Source organism: Sceloporus undulatus, chromosome 1 (assembly GCF_019175285.1).
Source record: "Sceloporus undulatus isolate JIND9_A2432 ecotype Alabama chromosome 1, SceUnd_v1.1, whole genome shotgun sequence".
NCBI lineage: Eukaryota > Metazoa > Chordata > Lepidosauria > Squamata > Phrynosomatidae > Sceloporus > Sceloporus undulatus.
The window spans coordinates 75,357,125-75,383,786 of record NC_056522.1 but is presented as its reverse complement, the minus strand read 5'-3'; the positions used below and the strand labels follow the sequence as shown (position 1 = coordinate 75,383,786).

The 26,662-nt window shown below is 40.4% G+C and overlaps 1 protein-coding gene across 4 annotated transcripts in view; it reads right to left on the bottom strand.

Moving 5' to 3' along the window:
- RPS6KA2 (ribosomal protein S6 kinase A2) overlaps positions 1-26,662 on the bottom strand; it is a 272,415-nt gene that overhangs the window by 43,328 nt on the left and 202,425 nt on the right. For all 4 annotated transcript variants that reach the window (XM_042480351.1, XM_042480370.1, XM_042480360.1 and 1 more), the window contains 5 exons: positions 20,390-20,496; positions 16,585-16,622; positions 12,905-13,047; positions 2,907-2,977; positions 2,214-2,302 (listed from right to left, as the gene is read on the bottom strand). In XM_042480351.1, coding sequence (XP_042336285.1) covers positions 2,214-2,302; positions 2,907-2,977; positions 12,905-13,047; positions 16,585-16,622; positions 20,390-20,496 — 448 coding nt within the window. The remainder of the gene's footprint in view (positions 1-2,213; positions 2,303-2,906; positions 2,978-12,904; positions 13,048-16,584; positions 16,623-20,389; positions 20,497-26,662) is intronic.

Here is a 26,662-nt window from a genome sequence, read left to right as displayed (position 1 = left end):
AAGTTCAGTAAGGATGACTCCCAGGAAAGTGGGTACAAGACTGCAGCAAAACCCAAGTACCGCCACTCTAGAAGGACAGATTGACTTATGGAAAGTAAGGAATGGGATTTAGTTGCTTTTTGTGCACAAGAGGATTCCATACAGTATGTGTGAATGATGGAATTAGAAGCATGATGTCTTCATCATGCCAAGAAGGGGATCATTGGATTAAAGCAGTAAGGTGGGATGGGCACCTACAGAAGGCGTGATGCCCAAATCTGTCCTATTTTTAAAAAATCTTTTCGGTCCCCCATAGGCCATATTTGGCCATTTCTCTGAAATTGTAATTTGGGGCTATTCTGAGGTGTAAAGCCCCCTTGGAAATCTCTGGAGGTGGAGTAATTTATTTTTGACTGATTTCCTCCTCTCAGCAAACTACCCTGGCTACATGCAGACTACAGTCAATATAGTTCTTACCCCCATGTAAGATAAGAATGGTATACAGTCTGCCCTTGCCTTACGCGGGGGATCCATTCCGGACCCCGACGCGTAAGGCGAGTGTGTGTGTGTGTGTGTGTGTGTGTGTGTGTGTGACATTTCACAATGGTATATCTTCACCTCAAAGCAGGACTTACAAATGTATTTTCAAATAATAAAGATACCTTAAGACTATGTAAAACAGAGAAACTTGGAACATATATCGTGTCCAAGACATTCTGAATTACTAGCTAAGTCTGAAAGGGAAACATCTGGTAAGTGTCTCCTTGAGCAACTAGGGCAAGAAGACATTGCCAAACAGCTAACCTCCTTCCTGCTGACCTAGACACCTGAAATTTGGCAGAAAACTAAAGGAGAGCAATCTGATCTTTGCAAATTCCTATATTATTATTAGCTTTATTTATATCCCACCTTTTCTCCAAAACCTGGACACAAGGTGGCTTGCAGAAATAACCTGAACTATGCCTCTTTGGACCAATCTTTGGATCAGAAAGTATCCACTAAATTTCATTTATCCAGATGTTTTGATGCAGTTTTCAAGACTTTAAATGCTTTAATATACATGTGTGAAAACAGGCATTTAAGTTCAGGGTTAAAAAGTATTCAAAAAGTATTTTCAAACCACATATTAATGCAAAATTGTAACAGAATTATGGAAGAAAGTATGTGAAAGTGATATGGACCAAAAAAAAAAGATATCTGTCCATTCCTAGCTCATGACATACTGACTGCATTTACACAGAACAGCAAGCCTGGAATCATGTCTTCCTGCTTCCAATACATGCTTGGATCAAAAGCCAGGGTTTATTCTAAGCCTGAAAATCCTAGCTTGCTTGGGAGAAACAACAGATGAAATAGTATTGTTTCAATTACTGTTTAGTTTAGCTGATTCCACAGCTTGTTCATAATAAGCTGGATTGTCCTCACTAGTCCATGTGAATGTGTCAGTGGTTACTAGCAAACTATGAAAAGGGGATATTTTTTATACCCAACACTGCTTCTAAGGGGCATTTACTTGACAAAAGGGTCACCATTTCATTATAGAGATCATGCTAAGCGCAAGCCTTATGCAGAGCAGACCATTGGGTTATGAGAGTTCTGTTCCCTATTGACAGCCACTTGACTATGATTTGTTAGAACATGTAGAAACTTCAGTTTTTGGATTACAACGATGGCCTTGCCTGCTGGGAGATTCTGGGAGTTATAGTCCAAAAAGTAACATTTCCAGATTCTCAGGCAAACCTACTTGTAACAGTTAGGGGCATGTATTCATATGTACAAAATCCTGCCTTCATTTATCCTAATATAACAAAAGAACTGGTGTATGGGATACTTTGCTGGTTCTAATCCAACATTTATTTTCCTCCAGTGGCCAGGCAGATGATTCTGGATGAACACAAACAGAACAAAAAGGTACAAGACTTCTCCTGTTTGTTCCTAGTATCTGGTTGTCATAAATACCTGTATAGTGCCACTATGGAGAGAGGTTATGTTTAGCCACCATACCTGTTAAGCCTATACATTTCATCTGTGTAATCCTTGTGTGAAAGTCTCAAACATATCATTAATTACAGTACATCTTGATTGTCTTACACTTTTTCTGTTACATTGCTTTGCTGTATCATATCTGTGAGGGCAATGAAAATGAACTGCCAAGGAAAATAAGATACAGATTAATGTCTGATTGAAATTTATTGCTACCTTACACAGAACAGCCATAAAATGAATTTCCATACCTAATCTGTTGGATGGATTCCTCTTGAAAAGAGCTCGCAGCAAACTCTGAGCTTCTATGCTCAAAAACTGTGGCATTCCTAACTTGGCTCTATGAAAAACAGAACATATGAATGTAGGAGGAAATTTAGCATACTTATTTAACAGTAGAAATGAATGCAGATGCACATGGAAACATGTAGTTCTCAAAAGAATTTTGAGGCATATTAGATATAGACTGTTCCATGACACTGGTTTAATTAAACATTGCTTTCTTTTGGAGAGAAACTGTCATTCACCTCTTGATGGCAACATGAAATCAGTAATAATTATTCAATTTCATAGAAAGTGTTGCAAGAGCGTTTGCTAGGGACTTCCTAATTTGGAGGAAAGATTTGAACAGTTTCCTTCAAAGTCTAACATTCTGTACAGCACATTTATCTAGTAATCCTACACTCCTGAAGTAAGGTGAACAAAGAGGAACCTTGTTGAACGTCCCTCCTTCACACAGCTATTAAAGCTATAGGAATGCTGTCTTCTCATTCATGTAGCCACTCTATCCTGAAAACAGTAGCTGAGGTACTGCTGTATGATACAGATTGCCAATAGAGCTTGGAATTGAAGTGGAGGTTGGACTACACATCTCAAAATCCCCCCTAGCCACTATAGCCAGTGGCTTAAAAGTTGAAGGAGGTAAATTGGCATTTACTACTCACTTGAGAATGAGAGCCATTGTCTCCTTCCTGTCTTTCCCTTGGAATGGTAATGATCCCGTCAACATTTCAAACTGCAAATAAAGGACAGAATAAGAAACAGACTAAGAAGATAAAAACCTAAGTAGAATAAGTACACATGTTCTGAGGAGTTTTACTCTCTAATACTTTTTGTTGTTCTGTTCAGTCCCACTACAGAATTAGCACTTTACTAAATCTCCAGGTATCAAAATGAGTGAGCTCTTGTTAGAAGCAGGATATTTGAGTAGCTATGTTTTAGTTATGACTCAGCTAGGTGGTTATGTTTTTAAAATTATTTAAGGCAATCACTCTAAATATGGCACCCTTTGCATGTGTTAGACTACATCTCAAAACATCCTCAGATAATTAAGGCAATGGGTGATAGTAGCTGTAGTCCAACCCATGCTGATTTACAACTAGAAGCACGGAAGACACACAAAGGACACAATCCAGTAGCAAGTGGTTCTGCACAAGTCCAACTGAAAGGAACAGGGCCTACCACAAAGAGATTCCTGTAGCTATATATGGGCAACCTAAAAGATAATTGACAGGTAATTTGAAGGCACATATACACAAACACAAATGAGTTGGGCCAGAATATTTTAAAAACTGCCTCTTCTCACATCAGCCTGTCTAAAATCTAAGATGCTCAGTCGAGGCCCTGTTACATGTCCCACCACCCTGTTAGGCTGGCCTAGGGGTTACGTGTGACAACGCATTTTCTGTAGTTGTACCCGGACTGTGGAATTCCCTTGCAAGGGAAGCCAGGCTGGCACCATCCAGCAGAAAGTGAAGACTTTGCTATTGTGTTTGGCCTTCAGTTATTAAAATTAAGGGTGTCTGCTCTGGCTGTTCTTAAAAATTTTTTGTAATTTTTTGGTCTATGAACATTAAATAGAGGTTTATAGTGTTTTTAATTATGTTCAGTTATATATTTAATGTTTTAAGTCTTTGCATCCATTGTATATCATTCTAGGGAACCTAGTAGATCAAGCGGCAATAAATAGGTTCCATAAATAAATACTAATAAATATCAAATGTGTCATATGGCAACCATGAATAAAGGTGGAGTAAAGAACTCTGGTGAGCTAGTGAGATGCGGTGGGCTGAGCATTGGACTACAACTCAACAACAAACAACAACAAAGAACTATGTTAAAAATAATCACCAAAACTTTAACTTAGTTTAAAGAATTCAGGGAAACTAAGAATATCAGCATCCATTAGGTGTGGTGCTTAGTAATTTCATTCTGATGTGTGACTTCAGAAATAATGCTGTACATTCTTGAATACTAACAAACTAGAATGAAGTAAATGATCTGTTGAAGTAAAGAAAACATATTAAAACTGCTCACTGTCTAAAACAGAATCCTGGGGTGAAAAGGCTGTCTATTTGACTCAGTACACATTTCTGTGACTTTTATAAACTGTTCTCTTTAAAACATAGTGCCAACTGGCACTTTTGACCAGTATTATTTCCCAGAATGAATCACAGATACACAAGGCACTGTGTCTCAATGTTATTCACAAGGAAGATGTCTTCACAGAAGAAGATAACTCCTCCTACCCTCACCCCCCAAAGCCATAAAGGATATCCATGAGCAGGAACAGTTATAGTAGGCATATCACCAAACATTTGGGAGAGAATTGTTTTCCTCCTCTTTCCCCTACCCCCCCCCCATAACCCAGTTTCTTTTAGCTACCCAGTTCACTAGATAAGCTTGCAAATTTAAACATGATCAGTGCTGTGCTAACATCTGCTCAGCTTTGATTAAAACAAACTATAATTAAATACTAAATCTAATTTGAATAGCTTTAGAACACATCTTTCTCTACTCTAGAGCACATCTAGTGTTCCACTTTGGTAAATGAAAGTAATTAAAGAGAAAATAGTATTCCTAAGAAATAGTTGTTCTACATTTGCTTTGACAGATACATTGCTTTTGAAAAAGCTGTTTAAAATTCAAAAACACTTAGCAAGAAGCAAGAAACAAATTCCAAATACAAGGTTATTTTTCTTTATTGAAATCAATAGAAAAAGGTTCATTAATTTATAACGGAGGTTCTCAGCTTTTGGTCTTCCACATGTTTAGGATGTGAATTCTCCACCTGGCATGTATTCTGGGTGCTGAAGTTTAAAACATCGGGAGAGCCAAAGATTGAGAAGGCTGATTTACAGCAGAGGTGGGCAAATATGCAGAGGCCAATTTCTTCCCTGCCCCTATGTGGGCTGCATTCCCCCAGCAAGTCCAAATCCTTCAATTTTCTATTACAGTCGCTTTCAAAATGGTAACAAGAAGTGACAAGGGGACTGCAGAAGAAAACAGATATGTGGGAGTAGTACAGGGTTCTGGGAGAGTGTGGGCATATTCTCCCATGTTTTCATACATGGAGAGACTTTCTACATACTTTTGGGTCAAAAATGCACCCAAATTGAAGGTTGGGGGGGGTTGGGGGGGGGGGGGGGGTTCACAGGCCACAAAGATGGGGTACAGTGGCCAGATACAACATGAATGCTGCACCCCCCCCCCCCCCACCTGATCTACACAATACAGCAAATGTTCTAAACCCAGTGCTATATCCACTGATTCTAAAAGACACCAATAGCTTACAGGACAAGCTGTCACAAAATTATGGGATGAGCTGACCCATCTGAAATCACAGTCCATACTGAAAGTCTGAGTTCATACACAATAGGAAACAATGGTTTCTCACAGCCTGGACAAGCTTACATGTACCTTTTCCATGCTTGAAAAGCTCCCATTTTCACTTTTAAACTCATAATTGTTTGCTGTGACAAGAAAATTATGCTTCTGTGGGGTTTTTTTTTTAAAGATGAATGTTCCAAATTAGAACTGGACACAGCCCCAGGTTTCTCAAGGGCTATGTTTGGTAAAAAGTGTGAAAGCATGTTACTGGTGCAAAGCAAGCTTTACTGATGATAAATAGGTAACAGCTGATATATTTTTAACACCAGAGAACAATAGCCACTGGTCCTTCACTGACAGGGATCTGATCTCCCCTCACAATTAGCAATAGACTGGTCTCCAAGTCTATAAGACCAATCTCATTGGCCAACACATTGTTTACACTGACACAGTGTATGTACCCCTGAAACCAAGACAAAGCATGTAATCATAAATAATAGGTTTTATGGTAAAAGTCTAGACCCATACTAGGAAACCTATGGCACGGATGCCAGAAACTGGCATGCAAAGTCATTTTTCATGGCACGCAGAGGGCAGAGAGGAGGAACAGGCACGTGTCAGTTCATTCTCCTTCCCGGCCATCCTGGGCCTTTAGCTGCCTCCAGAGAAGCAGCTGAAGGCCCAGGAGGGCAAGGGAAAACACAGAAAGAACAGGCGCACACCTGTTCCTTTTCTTCCCCCTCACCCCCAGGCCTTCAGCTGTCTCTGGAGAGGTAGCAGAAGGCCTGGGAGGGTGGGGCAAGAAGTCCCACCCCGAGGCACCTACCCTGGAGGCAGAAGGTCTGCCCCCCTCCCCGGCCATCAGTTAACACCAGGTGCTGGAAGGCCCTTTAGTTTGGGCACTCACTCTCTAAAAGGTTAGCCATCACTGGTCTAGAAAAAGAAATGCCAGATGCACAGGTGCAGTCTGTTGGTACCTTCTAACCAATCTGTGAATCAAAGCAAACAGTTAAACAGGAAAGATCATTCCCCCATATCCTTCCTAGTTAGGCTGAGAACATGTGGCCTTCAATCTTCTCAGGAAAGCAGTTAATAGCATGCTCTTACATTATGGAATGCCTGACACAGATAAAGTATGAGCTAGCTATACTGAGCATAACATAATTCTTTCAGGCCACTAGACAGTTGCGTACCATCATTCTGGGCATACTAGCAAGTCGGCCTGTTGGCCAAGATCCTTTCCTGCCACAATTACGCTTGTATCTTGACAGTAACATATAATTCAAATGCAGTCCAGTGTAAGCTAGTGCAAAGTGGTGTACTTCACACACAGCTGATGGCATCTGAGATGATGTAAACTAACCATGCAGGGAATCTTGGGGTTGTTATGGGCAGCTTGAGGAAGTTGTATGCAGGTAATCAGCAAAAGAACTGAAAATGAGACTGTTAATATTGTAATGACTTTATACAAATCATGATTCACCATACTGGGTATTTTGTGCACATTTTTAAACACTGTGCCTAACCACCCCCCCAAAAACACAAACAAACAAACAAACAAACAAAAACACACCCTATCGTAGAGCTGGAAAATAAAAGGAGAGCTGGATGCCATAAAAGGGCATCCAAAGTGATCAAAGCCCTGAAGCAATTCCACATTGAGACAAGGGTTACAAGACTGGGAACTTTTTAACTTAGAGAAAAAATGACTAGATAGGATCATGATAGAGGGGATTAAAATTATTCCTGATGTGGAAACGTGTTTGGGGAGGGTTCATTCTCTCTCATAACACTAGAGCCTAGGTTCATCCAATGAAGCTGAATGATGAAAAATTCAGAGCAAACAAAATCACACAGCATATAGTTAAACTACGGAAATCATTCCCACAAGATGTAGGACACTACCAATGTGGATGTTTTTAAAAGGGAATTAGACAAATTCATGAAGGGTAAGAATACTAATTATATAGTACTAGAGTGAGTATGGATCTCAGTATCAGTTGCTAGGGAACACATGCAGGTGGATACTATCGGAGTCATGGCCTGCTTGTGGGGTCATGGCTATCCAGTTGACTGCTACATGAAGCCACATGAAATATTCAACAGGCCTTTAGCTTGATCCCTTATGAGTTTGCTGTTCTTCTTGTGCTTCCATGTTTTCCAAGGAACCAATATTCCTATTCTGAAGAATGACCGAAGCACAGAAATAAATGTGTTCAGGTAATCATTACTGTTCTGAAGAGATGAAAATCCAAAGAGAAGAAAGATGCCAAGCTGTTATTCAATTTGCACCACACATTCTTTTCTTCTTTTTTCTTTACAAAAAGAAAGAAAAATGTTTATTTCTCAAACAAAACAAAACCATGCAGCACTACTAGTAAAGTGTGATGCTCACCTGCCACTGCAAGCTGTTTTCTGGAAAACCATAATTTTTATGAATATTTTTAAAAAAGTAATCCGCATCTTTAATGAATACTGAAGACTGTCAAAAAGGAGCTACAGAATACTAAAGCTGGAATTTCTATTCAGCACACAAGATCTAACTGTTTTTGTGGGGAAATTAATTTTCCACAACACTGTCTATGGCCTGTTACAGACAGCCAAAATAAAGCTGCTTCGAGTCACTTTGGAGGTATGGTATTTCAATGACGCATGAGTCCTAAGAGTCTGGAAGCTTCACCAAAGCTGCACTCCAGTCCTTAGGACTGGAGCGTGGCTTTGTTGCGGCCTTTGGACTCTTAGGACACATGTATCGTTGAAATACCACACCTCCAAAGTGACTCAAAGCAGCTTTATTTTGGCTGTCTGTAACAGGCCTATATAATACCAAAGCAGAAGGAAATAGATGATGGGAGGGAGGAATAGAATCACGTATTCTGGCAAAGGACCTGACTGCCAGGTTAGAACCCTGAAAAAGAATGCTCTATGTAACAACAGTCTGTTTTAATAGCCATCACCATTTTCAAATGAGGACAAAGGTGAAGGGGTTAACACAGCCATAAAGATTTATTATTACCTGTGACTTATAGGCAAGAATGGAAAAAAGAAAAGGGAAGATAGGATCGTTTGTAAAGGAAAGTTAGAAGGGGAAAATAAGCAGACATTCTACCCATTAAAAGTTTTAAGCTGTACCACTAAAGTTAATGAATACTGTGTATAAAGATATCTTTGGGTAGAGGAGTAATATATAAAATTAAATACATAACTCTTTCTTTTTAGGACTTTCCTCTTGTGTCCAGATTATTTTACAGTGCTAGTATAGCTCATTTAATTTGGTGCAAGATAGTGTCTGACATTTTCTAAGGTCACTTTGGTTTTTTTAAAAACAACTCCTGACTGATATTTTTAAAGTTCATGTTACCCTGTTGTTTGAGGGTGAAAATGCTGGAGTGGTAGACAGATCTATTGAGACTAACACAGGAAGAAGGAAGGGGAATGAAGTTTCTGCTAATAAACACAGAACAGGAAGGAAGACCAGTGGGTACAAAGTACACAGCAACCTGCAAGTGACAGGTCAGAACCATGTCATTTCAAAAAGGTATTTCATGGCTCATGTTAGAGAAAAGGGAAAGAAGCCAAGGAAGCATCTTGCAACACAGAGAAAATGTATGACAGCTTCACTACATTGTTATGATTCTTCCACTTTTTAAAAGTCAGGTGATACTTGAACTGTTCCGATAGATTAATAGTGTGTAATTCTGAATGATGTGGTGGCTTAGTGGTTAAGATGCCAATTCTGACAATCGTAAGGTCGGAAGGTTGGCAGTTTGAGGCTCAAGTATTGCATGATGGATTCTACCAATCTACCTTTGTGAAAAAGCGTGCCCTTGAAAATATGTCATAAAGTGAGCCTGCATTTAGCTAGCCCTAGTCATTCACCTCAGTCAGCAGATGCTAAGAAGAACAGAAGTTGACTTAAGGTGCTGATAGACACATTTGTGCATGCCACACTTTGTACTTTCTCAATCTGCCTACTGTTCTCACAAGCAGTGGAGAACATTGTCCTATAGTCAAGTGCTCAAGTCAAGATTGAGCTCCCAGTCATCTACCTATAACCCCAGAAAAGATACTTTTTTGTTTTTTCCTCTAGTGTTGTGTGGTTCCTTCCATGTGAATATCCAGTTTCAGAATACGTAAACAGATATTTCATAATCCAAATGTGTTGGCTGGTGCTGACAAAAGTAGTATTCTTTAATCCATGGGCTAAAATCCTCAAGCCCTGCCCCAAACCAGTACCCTATTTTCTCCAGATGGTTCCTTCCCTACCTCAGGAACTGTATTTTGCTTCCCCATATAATCATGTCTCCACTTTCTGAACTTTCCATTTCAGAATATCTGGATAGCTATTTCCTAATTCTGAGAAGACAGACCCCCCCCCCCCAAAAAAGCAACTTAATCTCCCTGTCTCTTGACCTCTCTTTCTGCATTAATTCATCTGGCTTTCCTGTTTCCTAGCAACAGCATGTTATGGATTAAGAGACTATGTTTCTCTAATGAATTGTAGCAAGCAGCAAAAGCAGAAATACTTTCTCTTCTACTGCTCTGAACAGGATGAGGTGTTAAGAAATACACAATCATAAAGTCTCAGTAGTGCACACAGTCTCAACTGAGGCAAGAACAATGGGAAAACCAGTCAGTTCATAACTGCCAACCCCCAGTGGAAGAAGTTATGTGAAAGAAAGAGATGAAGGGAAAATTCCACAGTTCAAGCACTCCCTGGACTTTTTGGCAGGAGAATTCAAAGCAGAGTTTCTTGAGCTGGGGGGGAAACCTAAGATTTGATAGAGACAGTGCAGGGAGAATCTTCAACCAGGAATGACAAATAATCTTGATGGAAAGTTTACTCAAATTACATCTTTCTGCATTAACTATGCAAAATCTGAACAGGACTGTTGATGACTGGGACAGGGTCCTGGAAGTCTCACATATAGTGCTAACTTGACAACAAACAATAACATCAAAGAAAGCATTCAGACAATATGGGTACTGTTTATACAGCATGTCTTGATGTTAAATGTCTGATCCTAGAGATAGAACAATGAACAACAGACTTAAAGATTGCAGTAACTGACATCTCCCAAGCTCACTGCACCCAACTTATTGTGACATGCTGTATAAACTGCATGTCCCTTGCTAGTGACTATCTGTCAACAGTGTTGACAATGCCATGGTATGCCTGACTGTGGAGATCAGATGTGCTGAAACATCCAATTTCTTGAAACAGAAATGTTCAGACTTCAAAGAAAATATTTACATATCGAAGAGGAAGAGTTGGGGTTGTTCCAATGCCTGTGAATAATCTGTTTTTTTTGTTAGGAACCCCACATCTGAAAATGGTTGACTTACCCTGAGCTCAACTATCAGGCATTGACAAGCATCAGTATTAGAGAAGAAAAGCCTTTTAAGCAATTTAAAAATACTTTTTAAAGGTAGTCCATTAAAATAAAAGGACTATGGGCCGGTACAGACCTGCAAATTATGGCAGCTTCACAGCGGCATGGGGGCATGGCGTTGAGACGGTGCACATCCCCATACAGGACAAACCATGTATCTGTGATCTAATCCTTCTGCCCCTTTGCTGCCTAACAGCATTCTTCCAAAACTTTTTGGCTTTGTATTATGTGTGTTATTTCCAGGAACATAAGAGAATGCTTCCAACTAAATAATGCTGAAATGTATTTTACTTACTGTATTTGTTAAATCACACACAAATAAAATCCAAACACCATGAATGGTTGAAGAAGAATAAATGGAAAGGAAATTTGGTAAAATAATTTTCTATGTAACAGTGGCTGTAAGAACATTTGCAAAAAAATGGAAGAGTAAAGATGAACTGTCAATAAATGACTGGACTATCAAACTATACGATATGATGGTATTAGATAAATTAACGTACATGTTAAGGGATGAAACAAACGATAAATATATACAAGAATGGTCGAAGCTAAACAAATATCTCCTAGGGAAAAAAAGAGAAGGAATTATTTAAAAAAAGGTATAGAAATTAAATCCAATAAAAATGTTTTATTATAAATGCACAGAACTGATAAAAGAATTGGTAGAAACATGAACTGCACATGGTATTTAAGGAAAAGGTGTGAAAGATAAAACAAATATATATGTATATATCTTAATAGAATCATGGAAAATATTGTAAAGGTATAATGTAAGCGCAGGAAAAAATCATATATTTAAAATGGAAATCATAATTGGAAAGTCTGGATAAAATATGTGTGAAATTTAGAAATAACCCGAGAAGGGTAGGAAGTCTTTTTTATGTTGTCAAGTATTTTAGAAGCATAGTTTTTGGTTTGTATATGTCAAATGTAGAATGTTTATTATAGATTTGTTGTAGTATTGGAGGGGGAGTGTCTCTGTTGGAAGCTGTCTTTTTAGTATTAGTTTTGTTTTTGTGACAAAGTGATTTGTGTGTTTAAATGTTTTTAAATGTTTTTTATGGAAGAAATAAACTTAAATAAAATTAAAAATAAAATAAAATCCAAACACCATAAAATCAAACAGATACATAGGGACACTATAAGATAAAATATATTGGACACAATGTTGTTGTTATTTGCCATCTAGCTGTTTTTAATTTATGGCAACCTTATGAGTGAGACACCTCCAATAGCCCCAATCATCAACTGCTCTGCACAGGTCTTACAAACACAGTACCATGAATCTCTTGATTGAATCAATTCACCTATAGTATGCCGTCCCTCTTTTCCTACTGCCTATTATTATACCAAGCTATGGCACAGTATAGATTGCCGCTTTGGGGCAGCCTGCACCCACCCCTTTCCCCGGAGGATTGGGGCCAGGGCAGCCATACCGGCAGCCCAGAGGCCCCAATCCGGCGCTTCTCCAGGCCACGGAGAAGCGGCAAAATGCTAGGGAATTCTGAGAACTGTAGTTTTGTGAGACACTTAGCCTTCTGTGTCAGACAGTTCTGGGGCTACAATAAACTACAATTCCCAAAGTTCTCTAGCACTGAGGCAGGTCAGTTAAGGCAGTCTCAATGGATTACTTCTGCAGTTTGTTTTGGACCTAAGTTAGCATCATTGAAATCAACTGAACTTTACAGCTAGTCTTTATCAGCCAAGTCTCAATGGTTTCATTGAGTCAACTCTAAGTAGAACTAGGTATGGCTGGATCCAATTCACAGTGGTTAAAAATACTGGACAGCATTTATTTTCATGACTGATACCATTCAAATGGTAAAGAAAGGTGCATTCACAAACATGCTTTTTAGAAACAACTGAATAACAATCATATGTAACATACTGAAGAATCCCAAACCCAGACCATTCTAAAGCAATAATCTTTCCTTTACCATTAGGACACCAAATGACCACCAGTCAGCACTTTGCGTGTGTCCTCGCCGGTTGACCACCTCTGGGGCCATGTACTCTATTGTCCCACAGAACGAATATGCTCTCTTGTCATGATCAATGGCTTCCTTGCTGAGGCCAAAATCTAAATAGAGACAGATGCAAAATTGATATGTGATGTATGAAAAATTATAGTCACCTTGAAAACTCAAGTAAAGCCATGACAGTCCTATACATATCTGTTTGGAAGGAGCAATAGGCTGATTTGTCAAGCTTGGGGGGCATCTACACCATAGAAATAATGTTGTTTGACACCACTGTAGCTCCATCCTATGGAATCCTGGGATTTGTAGTTTTAAAGTTTTGTTAGCATTCTCTGCCAAAGAGTGCTGGTGCTTCACAAAATTACAAATCCCAGATTCTGTAGCATGAAGCTATGGCAGTTAAAGTAGTGTTAAACTGCATTATATCTGAAGTGTAGATGCACCCTTAATCTCATTGAAATTCTTATATTTCTATCACCATCATCATTCATTGCAGTTTCTATATATGGTTCTCTCCCTCTTATCCCATATGTACTTTTGTCTATGTTCTTCAAAAGTGCATTTCTGCACACATGCACTCATTGGCTGAAACACATTTTAGAATAATAAGGAGTCTTTCTTTGAACTTTTTTCTAACGGTTGCATTTTGTCAGGCACATTTTATTTTTTTTTAAAAAAATGTATCACAAGCTTGAAAACATACAGATTTTTGACCACAATATGCATTTGGTCCTCTATTCAAGTGTGAGAGATTCAAGTTAGTAAATCTGCAAAAACCATTCAACATAATAGATGTCTAACCCATCCCTACTAGACAGTATAATAATAATAATAATAAAATTTTATTTATATCCCACTCCTTCCCAAGATCAGGGCGGCTTACAACATAGGTTAAAAAAACAATGGTGCCATAAACAATATAAAAAGATACAACTACACAGGCTAACCATACAATCAATAAGAACAATCAATAAAACTAACAGAATTAAAAGCCCCTTAGCCCAACCTCTTGGCCACGGAAGAGGAGGGAGGCCCACAGGATTTTAGTTGGGGAACGTCTGTTGGAACAGGAAGGTTTTTAAGTCCTTCCTGAATTGGGCCAGGGTGGTAGTCGAGCGGAGCTCGGTGGGCAGCGTATTCCAAAGGGCTGGGGCAGCCGTGGAGAATGTCCTCCATGTGGTGGAGGATAACCTAGCCCCAGGCACCTTCAGTAATTGCTGCCCAGACGTTCTGAGGGTGCGAGGCGGAATGTACGGGGAGAGGCGGTCCTTTAGGTATCCTGGGCGCAAGCCATTTAGGGCTTTATAGGTAATCACCAACACCTTATATTGAGCCCGGAAGCGAATGGGCAGCCAATGAAGATCTTTCAAAACCGGTGTTATATGGCTGGTCCTGGAAACGCCAGTGACCAGCCGGGCTGCCATATTCTGCACCATTTGCAGCTTCCGAGTTTGGTATAAGGGTTGCCCCATGTAGAGTACATTGCAGAAGTCCAGTCTCGAAGTTACCAGAGCATGTACAACAGTTTCTAGGTCCCTCTGGGCCAGGTATGGGCGCAGCTGGCGAATCAGCCGAAGCTGATAACAGGTGCTCTTGACCGTCGCATTCACCTGAGCAGTCAGGTGAAGCGACAAGTCAAGAAGCACCCCCAGACTGCGCACGGAGTCCTTTACAGGGAGCGTGACCCCGTTCAGGACAGGTGGAACCACCGCCATTCCTGGACCAGGAGAACCTATCACTAGTACCTCCGTTTTCTCTGGATTCAACTTGAGTCGGTTTTCCCTCATCCAGCCCATTACTGACTCTAGACAGGCCACGAGAGGAGAGACGCCATCCCCAGTCACTGCATCAGTCGGAGACATAGTGAAAATAATTTGGGTGTCATCAGCGTACTGATAACCCCGCGCCCCATGTCTCCGGATGATCTCTCCCAGCGGTTTCATGTAAATGTTAAATAGCATGGGAGACAGAATGGCTCCTTGAGGGACCCCAGTTTTAAGGGCCCGCTCGTCGGAGCACACGTCTCCCAGCTGCACCATCTGGGACCTCCCGGAGAGGTAGGACCGGAACCACTGGAGCGCAGTGCCCCCGATTCCCACCTCTGCCAGGCGTCCCAGAAGGATACCATGGTCTATGGTATCGAAAGCCGCTGAGATGTCCAAGAGCACCAACAGGGACACGCTTCCCCTGTCGATGCCCAGACGGAGATCATCGACCAAGGCGACCATGGCCGTCTCAACCCCGTAACCCGCCCGGAAGCCAGTTTGAAATGGGTCCAGATAATCCGTTTCATCCAAGACCGCCTGAAGCTGGATTGCAACCGCCTTCTCGATCACCTTACCCAAAAATGGTAGCAGCGACACAGGCCGATAATTATTATGTACCAGGGGGTCGAGGGAGGGCTTTTAAAGACAGGTTTTACAATGGCCAATTTCAATTGAGATGGAAATAGCCCATCCCTCAGAGATGTATTAACTATCCGGCGTAACAATAATGTTACCGCCGGTCCCCCCTGGGCCGCTAACCACGAGGGACAGGGATCAAGAGAGCAGGTTGTCTTCCGAACACTTCCGAGGATCTTGTCCACATCCTCGGTACTCACCGACTCAAACTGATCCAGTTTAACAAAGTCCACGGAGGCTCTGGACACTTCTACCCTAGGTTCTGCTAAAATGTCGGCGTTCAGACCTTCGCTTATGCGAGAGGTTTTATCCGCAAAAAAGTCGTTAAACAGGTCACAGCAGGCCTTAGAAGGTTCAAGGATCTGGTTCAGGGCAGGAGGGAGCTGAGTTAGCTCCCTAACCACCCTGAACAACTCTGCCGGACGCAATACGAGCACCATAGAACGAAGTATGTCCCTGAATTCAGTGGGATTTACGAGTACTGGAACCTCAGGGTCAAACTGTGTGTCACTCAGCATGTAGTGCTGCTTGGGTTTTCCTTTAGTGCAGGGACGTAGCCAGGATTTTGGGAAGGGGGTGTCCAGACTAAGTGCCACCATTATAATGGGGCTTGGGTGCGGCGGCACGGCAGCACGCACCATTCATTTTATCTAATGGAGGGGGGGTCTGGACCCCAAGAACCCCCCCCCCCGGCTACGTCCCTGTTTAGTGAACAATTTGGGTGGAAGGTGATGTAGATTGGCATTATGTATAATGTATTTGGAAGTAACTTTTACTTTTTACTCTCTTGCACTCTCCATTTTCTGTTAGGGTTGGGGGTAACTTACATTAATTACTCAGAATGTTCTAGAATGAGAATAATTTTAGGATACAGAGGGAAATTATGGAGAAGTTAGATCTAGCTACTTGATGTAATTTGGACTTCAAGCCTACTATTATTATTTTTTTTTAAATTAAGAGACCTTGGGCAGGTATCAATAGCAGAACTTGGGAACAGTTACTTTTGGACTACAATTTCCAGATTTTTACAGGTAATATGGCTACTGCCAGCTGGCTTGGAAAGTCTGTGCATCAGAAAGTAACTTTTTCTGGGTTGTGAGAACCAGTGAGCCCTGCCACACCACTAGGGTCCTAAAAACTGCTCAACCATGCCAGATACTCATGTTGACCCTGTCCTCATGAAGACACAATGGACAGAATATAATGCAGGTAAATTGCAATGGATATGTTACACACCTGTAATCTTAATGTGTCCTTCTTCATCTAGAAGAATGCTGGAAGACAATACAATGGAAAGCTTAGTTCAAATAAAAATTGTATTGAACAAAGGCAAGAAATTTATAACTGGCACACAGACCACTTAAACTAATTTTAAAGTTAATGCAGTGTGGAAGAAACCAAATCTCTCTTCATTTTCATCTCCTTCCTGTATCACCTGCAGTTCTTTCTTCACACATTCCTTCTTAATCTTCTCATGATACACCAGAATAAGAAGAGCTGTGTGTAATTCCTCTACCCCAAGAGTATTATTGTTTAAAAATAAAACATTTGAAAAGCTGTCACTCACACAGTGTTGTCTTTTTCGGTGAAATGTAACTTGAAAGGAAATGATATTCTGGAGAACATTTGTGGGCTGGGAACAGATTGTTACTGAGCATAATTAAATGAATATTAAATATTGACAGTTGTCACTATTATTATTCAACAAGTATTGTTATCTTTCCCTCTTTCTGCTGCCTTTCAGACAAAGCTTGCTCATATGAATCATAGCTGCACACCACTGATATGTGTACAATTTTTGCTTCTCAACACTCAAGGAAACAATTAAGTCCATCATCATTCATCATTTTTATGTCTTTTTCCCAGTCTGGGCCTTAAGACCACTTACAAAAGTTGGAAGCACATATAGGTTAAAAAAAAAATCATAACATATAAGAGTTAACCAGTTAAAAGCATGACCAACAAAAATAATTACAAGTATCACCTAACACAATGGAGAATAAAAATAGCACAATCATAGATTTCTGTGGAAAAGAGAAGCACTGACACTCATTTTGTTTTGTCTTTTGTTCCTGCTGTAAATGGCAGAAAATTTTCCTTAAAGTGTGTGTGGGGGGGGGGGGGGAGAGAGACACAGAAAGAGAGTATGGGATTGTTACTTGCCAAATAGAAAACAGTACCTCTTGGGTATTTATGTAGGCAAAAATAGGGGCTTCGTATTTGCGTAGACAGATGTAAGGCCCATGTGCTGTACCTAGCCCTAGGAAAGTATTTGCCTCTGCAGCTGTGGTAGTTGGTCAGTCAAGGTCCCATTTGTCTTGTGTAGGCTGGGTTTCCAGGAATAGGCACAGATAGAAAAATTACCTTCACTGTGACCCTGTCCTACTGTTTTTTTACTGTTGCCAAGTTGGACGGCTTGCAGATTGGATGCTGTTTTGCCCACAACCTGGAAAAATTATGTTTCTGGACTGCACTACCACCAACATCATCCCCCAACCATCATAGCCAAAATAATCAATGATATATTCACATTTCTGATCTTAAATAAGAGACTTTACACACACACACACACACACACACACACACACACACACACACACGCCATCCCTGGCTACCCTGGCTACCAGTATGAATGTTGGGGGAAATTTATTTATTTATTTCAACATTGAGGAGAGCTTACTGTTTTCAAAATGGTATCTCTACAACATGCCAATATCTTTATGGCTGCCTTAAGAGAATGTTTTCTGAGCTTTTGTCCTTAGAAGATTCTCCTCTACTCCAGTTATACTGATGTCAAATTTGTCACCTAGATTCATGAATGAGCAGCAGTTGGGAAGTTCCCTTAATAATTTTCACTTTACAATGTATCTGTGCCTAGACCAGTCCATACAACAGATTCAATTTCACAACATGGGCAACAACATAATAGACCTATAAATATCACCACTTGATACTGGAAATGCACAAACTGCTACATGCACTTTTACTCAGAACATCCCAGAAACTCTACAACCATATACTGCAAATGTTCAAACCTGTCAGAGAATTGCAACGTAAGCATTTATGGCAGTGATTTTTCAAAACATATTACTGAACGAAGGGCCCAAATAGACAGGCCAAAATAAAGCTGCTTTGGAGGTATGATGTTTAAATGATGCATGCATCCTAAGAGGCCAGAGGCCGCACCAAAGCCACGCTTCAGTCCTAAGGACTGGAGCGTAGCTTTGGTGCAGCTTCTGGCCTCTTAAGATGTGTGTGTCATTTAAACAGTATACCTCCAAAGTGACCCAAAGCAGCTTTATTTTGGCCTGTCTGTTCAGGCCCTAAGTGACAAAAGAGAATAACATGACTCTATTAAGACGTAGGAACAATCTATTATCAAACAGATTCCAAAGAGTAAATGACAGGATAACACTTATTGTCACCTACTTTACCCAGCAATAGCCACTCAAACACATCATAAATAATCTGCAGTCTGTCCTGGGAGGGGTGGAAAGAATATCAGAAAATATTTGTAAAATGGTTGGAAAATATGTTTTTTTAGTATTGAGAAACCTTTTCCTGGACTGATGATAGTCGTCACAATTCATTACTTATTCTGTGCAAAGTTTGCATGTGGCTGTTTCGCACTGAAAGCAGTATTTTCTGTGCAGAAAACAGCATTTTGTGCATGGGAAATAACATTTCAATGTAGAAACATTAGTTCCTTGGCAGAAAATCCTTTCTACACAGAAAAAAAAAAAAGCTATAACTAGAGATCTGTTCTGCGTAGAATTCACACATGGCTGATCTGCATTGGCAACAGCATCTTCTATATAGAAAACAGCATTTTTGTATGTGAAAATAATGTTTCAGTGCATAAATATTTTAAAAAAACTGCACAGAAAGTTTTGTTTTGCACAGAAAAAAGCTATAATTGGGGATTTTTTCCTGTGTAAAATCCACACTTGATTTGCATAGAAAACAGCATTTTCAATGCAGACAGCACGTGCTGAGCAAGAATTCTGCAGAAAATGCAAATTTTGTGCAGAATAAGTCCAGAATTGCAAATAGCCATTGAAAATTGCATGGTTTTCAAAGACTTTCTTGTGGCAGGAAGAAAATTGTTAGAAATATTTATTGTTACCTTAAAGAAGAATTAAATTCCTGTTTGGGACAATTGTACTTCCTTTTCACAGATCGTAAGTGACAAGCCTATACTTCACTACAAACAGCATCCAATCTAAAATTACAAGCCATGAAACAAAGATATGGACATCATGGGACTCCAACCCCAATAATAGATGTTGGCTTACACCCACCCATGAGAGCCAACTTCTGGGAGCTCTTCTAATCAAGTTTAAGTTAATTTCTTTTTTCCTAAGACTGATTTCCTGAGACAATAAATGTAAGTTTTTTTTCACTTTACAAGACCATCCAGCATAATTACTTCAATTTCTACCAAAAGCTCTTATTGCACTAGCCCTGCTGCAATTTGCTTAATATAGGCACCAAATATTGCTACAGATATATTGGTGCCACCCACAAGATAGAAGTGGCTTTCTGTTTGCCTCTCCACATGTCCTTAAAGCATTTCTGTTCAATTCCAGAGGAAGATGATTGTAAAAGCATGTCTTTTGTTGCTCTGGAAAAATCTGTTTGGCAAAAGGCACACTTTAACAACCATTTCCATCTAAAAAGAGAATGGAAGAGCTATGATGTCATGTGGAGAGGTAAACTAGAAAACCATTTCTATCTTACTGCCTCTCATCTTACTTTTGTAATGCAATAGGGCTCTAAGCTCTATTGCTGTTGATCTCACTGCATACAACCCCTTCCGTAATTTTATGTATATATAACACATGCTTGTAACTCAGTCCAAAACATCGTGCTTCAGATGTGTACAGAAATATAATGCATAAAATGCAAGTTAGTTTTGAAGGTGGAACACGACTCATGGTTATTTATGAGGAAACTGGTACATGATTGCATGGGTAATTTATGATCGACAGAGGTTAACTCCATTTAGAATCTTCACACAAGTATATCCCCAGTAACTTACTTTTCTGGCTTCAAATCCCTGTAAATAATACCAAGACCATGGAGATGATCTAAAGCCAAGGCCAGCTCAGCTAAGTAGAACTTAACATCTTCTTCTGTAAACATTACCTACACAAAAATATAAAACCACAATTTTTAGTGTACAAGAACGAACACACACACACACACACACACACACATATATATGGATTTTCACTAGCAAGCAGTGACAATGCATTGGTCCAAAAATGCAACTAAGAGCAGATTCTAAGGTCAATAAAGAGAAGGTTAACTATTTATTCTTTCAAAGAGTAGAGAGATAGAAACTAGATTAAATTATATCTGTTTAAAAACACATTTATATATATATATATATATATATAATCTTGGGTGCTGGCTGATTTATCAGGGAAAAGGTTCCAGTCCAGCTATAAATATAGTGGATACGCTTTACTTTCTCAATCATACAAAACAAGTTTTTAGTTTATTGCCATCAAGTTTTCTGGAACAACCACCACCAACCAAGGTGATAATTCTTTATAGAAAAATGTGTTAGGTCACTATTTTTGTCACTGCACATGTTTATAATATCTAATGTTATCTGCCAAAATATTACATAAAATGAATCAAATGGTACAGCCTTTCAAGAGATTGTCTTTACTTTGATTTGCAAATTGGTGTGTTGATTGGTTATTGGAAAAGCAATACAGTACTCCCTCCATTCTCACGGTGTCCCTTGCTTATGTGCGAGGGACAAATGGAGGGGGAATGAATGGGCACCGCATCTATATTCAAGCCAATGGGGCTTGAATATAAGCAAAACTCTGTTTCTGTGAGAGAGTCTGAAATGGATCCCCCACAAAAAAGGAGGTGTGACTGTATTTAGGACAAGTGAAAATGCAGAAAAAAATCTTTACAAGGAGACATGACAAGGCAGCCACTTTTAAAAATGACGGCCAGTTATGGTGCTATGAAATGACTCTCACCACAGTCCTCCCAATTCTCACTTATTGGGCAGCAGGGGGTCTGTTTTCCTGCTGACTAAGGAGCAGATAATTGATGTTCCCATCCACTTCCATAAGTGATCCCTGTTGTGATAGGTAGAAGAAAAGTCCCTGTCAAAATTCCCCCTCATGCTGGAGATCACTTCTGTTGCGGAAGGGAGCATCTACCTGCTGCTTTCCGATTGACAGAGGAATAGATCCCTCTCAATCACAGTGGCTGCTGCCCAATAAGTGGGGATTTTGGGGTTTTCATGTTCCCTGTGTACCCCCTGAACTAGGAGTCACATAGGAATTTTGGATACAAAACAGTCACAAGGATGTAATTCTAGGTTGCACATTCATACAATATTCCACTCATTTCCCCCTCCCCCCTGCCAAACAAAATGTAAGTTTATACTTTAAAACAAGTGCACCATCTTTTTGGCTGTAAGAGAATCCAGTTATCTTTTGCCATGGGCATCCATCTACCCACATTAGCAATAATCTTGCCTGTCTGGAAGGCACTCACTGCTAGCACCTATAGGGAATGAGTGATCTGTTTGAAATCAATGGGAAATTGGTGGTGGAGAGAGAGAGAGATCAGGGCTCCCATGGAAGGCTGCACTGAAGGTCTTAGGAGGCTGTATGTATGCTTGAGTCTCAGCTCAGGCAACCCTGTTTTAAAGTACAAAACTTCAGTTTTATTCTCTTACGGGCACATACATTGAACCAAAACAGACAGTCCTAATACAGCTATTTGCCGGCTGAAAAAGAGGCGGCAAACTGTTGCTCGTTTTTGGGCTGGTGAAAGGACACACTATCAGCTGCCACCATCACCTTGCAGCACTCCTGCGGCATGCAGTGTATAAACACCACACCACTGGAGCACCACAATGCTGCCCACTGTCTGGTCAGGCAGGAGGCATGACACCAGCTTGGGCGTAGCATTGGGAAGTGTATCATCTGACCACCATGCCCCCATGCCGCCCCCAAGCTGGTGCTTCCTGCCGGTCTGTTTGGGACCATAATGTCTTATTGTGGTGATCTATGATGAATCTTGTTCATGCCAGCAAGTGTGGGCCTCTGTTGTCTTCTCCTTTAAAAAACTATTTCTAAATCTAGCAGCCTACTAGGGATTGAAAAACATATACTTTCATACTCAGCAGAGCTTAATTAAGCACACTTTCACACTTAATTTTGGATTTCCCAATGGCTCTACTTCTGCTTCCTTTTAGACAGAAAGAAAAGTATATATGCCCATTTGGAAAATAATTGTAGGGTGACTGCATATTACATTTTCAAGACCTTGGCAGCAGAAGATATTAAAAGCCACAGGAAAAGAACTGACAGGCAGTTCACCTGCGGTCAAAGCAAATGCTCCATGGGAAAAGACTTTCAAAATCCATCTGCTCTGCAGCAACCACTATAGTCATTTGATGCTGCTGGAGCAGCTGTTCAGGCAGAATTTAGAACTGAGTAGTCATTTCTGCTTACCCAGACAGCAAATTCTAAAAGCCACATGAGCAGGTAAGAGAAAGGAGAACATTGTATATTTAGTAGCTTATGGTTACAGCCTGATGCGTTTTGTTCATCTTGTGATGGTGGCTACAGGTCATCATGTTATATTTATTTTTCACACTCAAGGGTAAAGTAGCATTCATTAGGGGCAGATGGACATGTTACTTGCTGATAACCCAGTCCTCCCCCCCCACCAGTTTCCACTGTACAGATCATTTGCATAGGGAAAGGTAGCTAATAAAAAACCATAAAGAACATGTCAGTTAAACTTGAGAATTGACAGAAAGAATGGAATGGAACTGACAAAGAATGGAAAAAATGACAGAAAGGGAGCCATAGTCTTGACTCACACAAATACCATAAAAAAGAAAAGAAAAAAGGAGGGGGGGGGGGGGCAAAGAAGGTGGGGGTGGATCTAAAACATATACTATACTGACTATACCAAACATTTACTATAATGATTCATTTGGGAGTAATCCTCACTGAATTCCACACAGTTCCCTTTAAGGAATCACTGCACTGTAAATATTAGGTTTTACAATGTATTTTAAGCATACAATGTCTTTCTGTGAAAAGTTTATGCTGGGGCTAAAATATTAAGATTTGGTAGCACCACGTACTGATTTTGAAATTCAGGTACTCATATTTCAGCAGGAGGCACAATTTTCTCATTGTGACATATGCCAAAGTATATTTGAAATGTAAAAATGACTTCAAGAGATAGAAGAAATTAAGGGCTGTGATGGATGGCCACCTGGCCAGATCCAAGAGAGAGAACAAGAGATTTCCATTCCTGCTTCCAGCAAATTGTTAGCAGCAAGTACTGATGCTTTCTCCAGCTGCTCTATTGTTCTGTCAATGGTGCTTTGATAAGCATGCCCACCACCTGTGGTATTTCTGACTATCTACTACTGTATTTCACCCCCAAGGCTGATAAGTGAGAAGAATAGGGAATGCTCCAGGCAGTGTTTTAAGCCAGTTTTCTTCTCAACCCGGCAGCTAAAAAGACCAATGTTATTCTATGTTGCATCAATAAAAGTATAGGGGCTAGCTAGATCAAGGGAAGTAATAGTGCCACTCTATTCTGCCTTGGCCAGGCCTCACTTAGAATACTGTGTCCAGTTCTGGGCACCACAATTCAAAAAGTATGTTTCCAGATTGGACTGTGTCGAGAGGAGGGTGACTAAAATGGTGAAGGGTCTGGAAACCATGTGTTATGAGGAAAGACTTAGGGAGCTGGGTATGTTTAGCCTTGAGAAGAGATGGTTAAGGGGTGATACGATAACCCTGTTTAAGTATTTGAAGGGGTGTCATACTGAGGATGGAGGAAGCTTGTTTTCTGATGCTCCAGAGACTAGAAAACGGAACAATGGATGCAAGCTCCAGGAACAGAGATTCCACCTCAACATTAGGAGGAATTTTCTGACAGTAAGATCTGTTTGAAAGTGGAACACACTCTTTCGGAGAGTGGTGGAGTCTCCTTCCTTAGAGGTCTTTAAACAGAGACTTGATGGCCATCTGTCGGGGATGCTTTGATTGTGATTTCCTGAATGGCAGGGGGTTGGACTGGATGGCCCGTGTGCTTTCTTCCAAGTCTACGATTCTATGATTCTATGATTCTATGATTCTAGCCTGACATTAGTGGTTCCATTCCTATGCTGAGTGGTTTGGTCAATGCACCCATTTGTCTCTGTTTCTGACTAAAAGGCAAGATGTCTCTTTCCCCACCCTTTTTATATGGCAGGAGAGATAATCATAATTCCCTAGGCTGATAGGAATGGAATCTCTTTTTTTCATCCAGGATTGGGAGACTCCAGCTTTATTATTATTTATTTCATAGACTCATAGAATCATAGAGTTGGAAGAGACTGCAAGGGACATCCAGTCCAACCCTCTGCCATGCAGGAAATCTAAATCAAAGCATCCTCGACAGATGGCCATCCAGCCTCTGTTTGAAGACCTCTAAGGAAGGAGACTCCACTACACTCCGAGAGAGTTTGTTCCACTGTTCCTCCTAATGTTGAGGTGGAATCTCTTTTCCTGGAACTTGCATCCAATGCTCCAAGTCCTAGTCTCTGGAGCAGCAGGAAACAAGCCTGCTCCCTCCTCAATATGACATCCCTTCAAGTATTTAAACAGTGCTATCATATCACTGCTTAACCTTCTCTTCTCCAATATTGCAGAGGGTGAGACACTGAAAAGGGTTCACATCTAGATCTCTTATATCTGCTGCATTCTCATTCTCTTGATAATTTGCCTCCCCTTTTCTTTGGCTGTTTAACTGAAACAATAGGTTACTGCTATATTAGAAGATGGCTCAGTGATAGAACAGTGATATTGGCAAGGGAAAGTAAGTTGGACCAAAAGCAGAGGGAGAGAAATGGAAAGGGCCTTGCTGAGACAACAGGCCCAAAACAAAGGAAACATGAAGGGAAAGGAGGCAGAAACAGCAGTGGGCCCTTTGTTTGCAATGCTGTCCAATCCAAATTCATCTTCAAAAATCATCATTGGGAATACATTTAGGGAAAGACACTCCCATCAAATGTGGTTAGGATCTGCACAGCAGACTGAGCTGAGCCTCCTGGTCACAGTTTCTTTCCATTTTGCTGTGATGTGCTTTATTTCTATGTATATTACAGTACAGTCATGCCTCTTAATTCATGAATCTAAGATCTGCAACCTTGAATATCCACGGAAGGGTGACCTCTGCTACTTTCAATGGTGTGCACACCCGGCATGCGCACCCCATTCAAACCTATGGGGCTTAAATATGCACAAGCCTCTGTTTTCATAGGGGAGTCTGGAACAGATTCCCCGCAAAAACGGAGGGCTAACTATACTTGTTTTCTGAATTAAACTGCATGTAATAATTACTTAACACAGATTTGTCCACTTTTGTCTTTCTTTTCAGTGATGGGAAAGCAGCCACTTTAAATAGAATTTTCTTGTATGGTCCACACTAAAGAAAACTGATGACTCAGGAGAAAAGGAGCAAAATCATTTGACTTACAGTGTCAGGTCCTATTATTAAGGTCCGCCTCTCACCCATCTATCCTGTTTTAGGCGCATTACAGACCTCCTGAAAGCGGCGGTCTGCTGCCGCCGTCATTAGCGGTGCCGAGGAGCCCCAGCGGCCAAACTGCGAGGCTCTCTGGTGCCACAAAAAAGAAGTGCCAAAATGGCGGTTCTTGTTGTGGCATGCTAATGATGCCGCAAGGCGCCAATGGCACACTCACAGTGTCATTAGTGCTGCATGACATGCAGACGCTAAGCATCCGCTACGTCAAGATGGCGATGCCCATGTAGAATGGGCGCCGCCATTTTGTACGTCCTGGGGACGTACAGTCGACCCTTGTTATACACTGGGGTTTGGTTCCATGATCTCCCACGTACAACAAAATCCATGTATGCTCAAGTCCCATTAAATATAATGACAGCAAAATTGTGTCCCTTACAAAAAATAGAAAATCAAGGTTTGATATTTGAAATTTATACTTTTTTTGGAACATTTTCAAACCATGTATGCTTGAATCCATGTATAAAAAATCCGTGTATAAGAAGGGCCGACTGTACTTTACGCCCGTGTGGAACAGGCCATAGTTACTCTGCTCTGATGTTGCTTATCCATTTTAGTGGGTTATTACGTTTTAGTTATATCTTTACTATTTAACCTTTTAAAAAAAACACTGTAAACAACTGGAGAGGAAAAGCATGAGAAATCTCCTCTTTGTAACTGTATCTATAATAAATATTTTGCAGTGCTGATGTTTCAACTTGTTGTCATTTATGTGTTT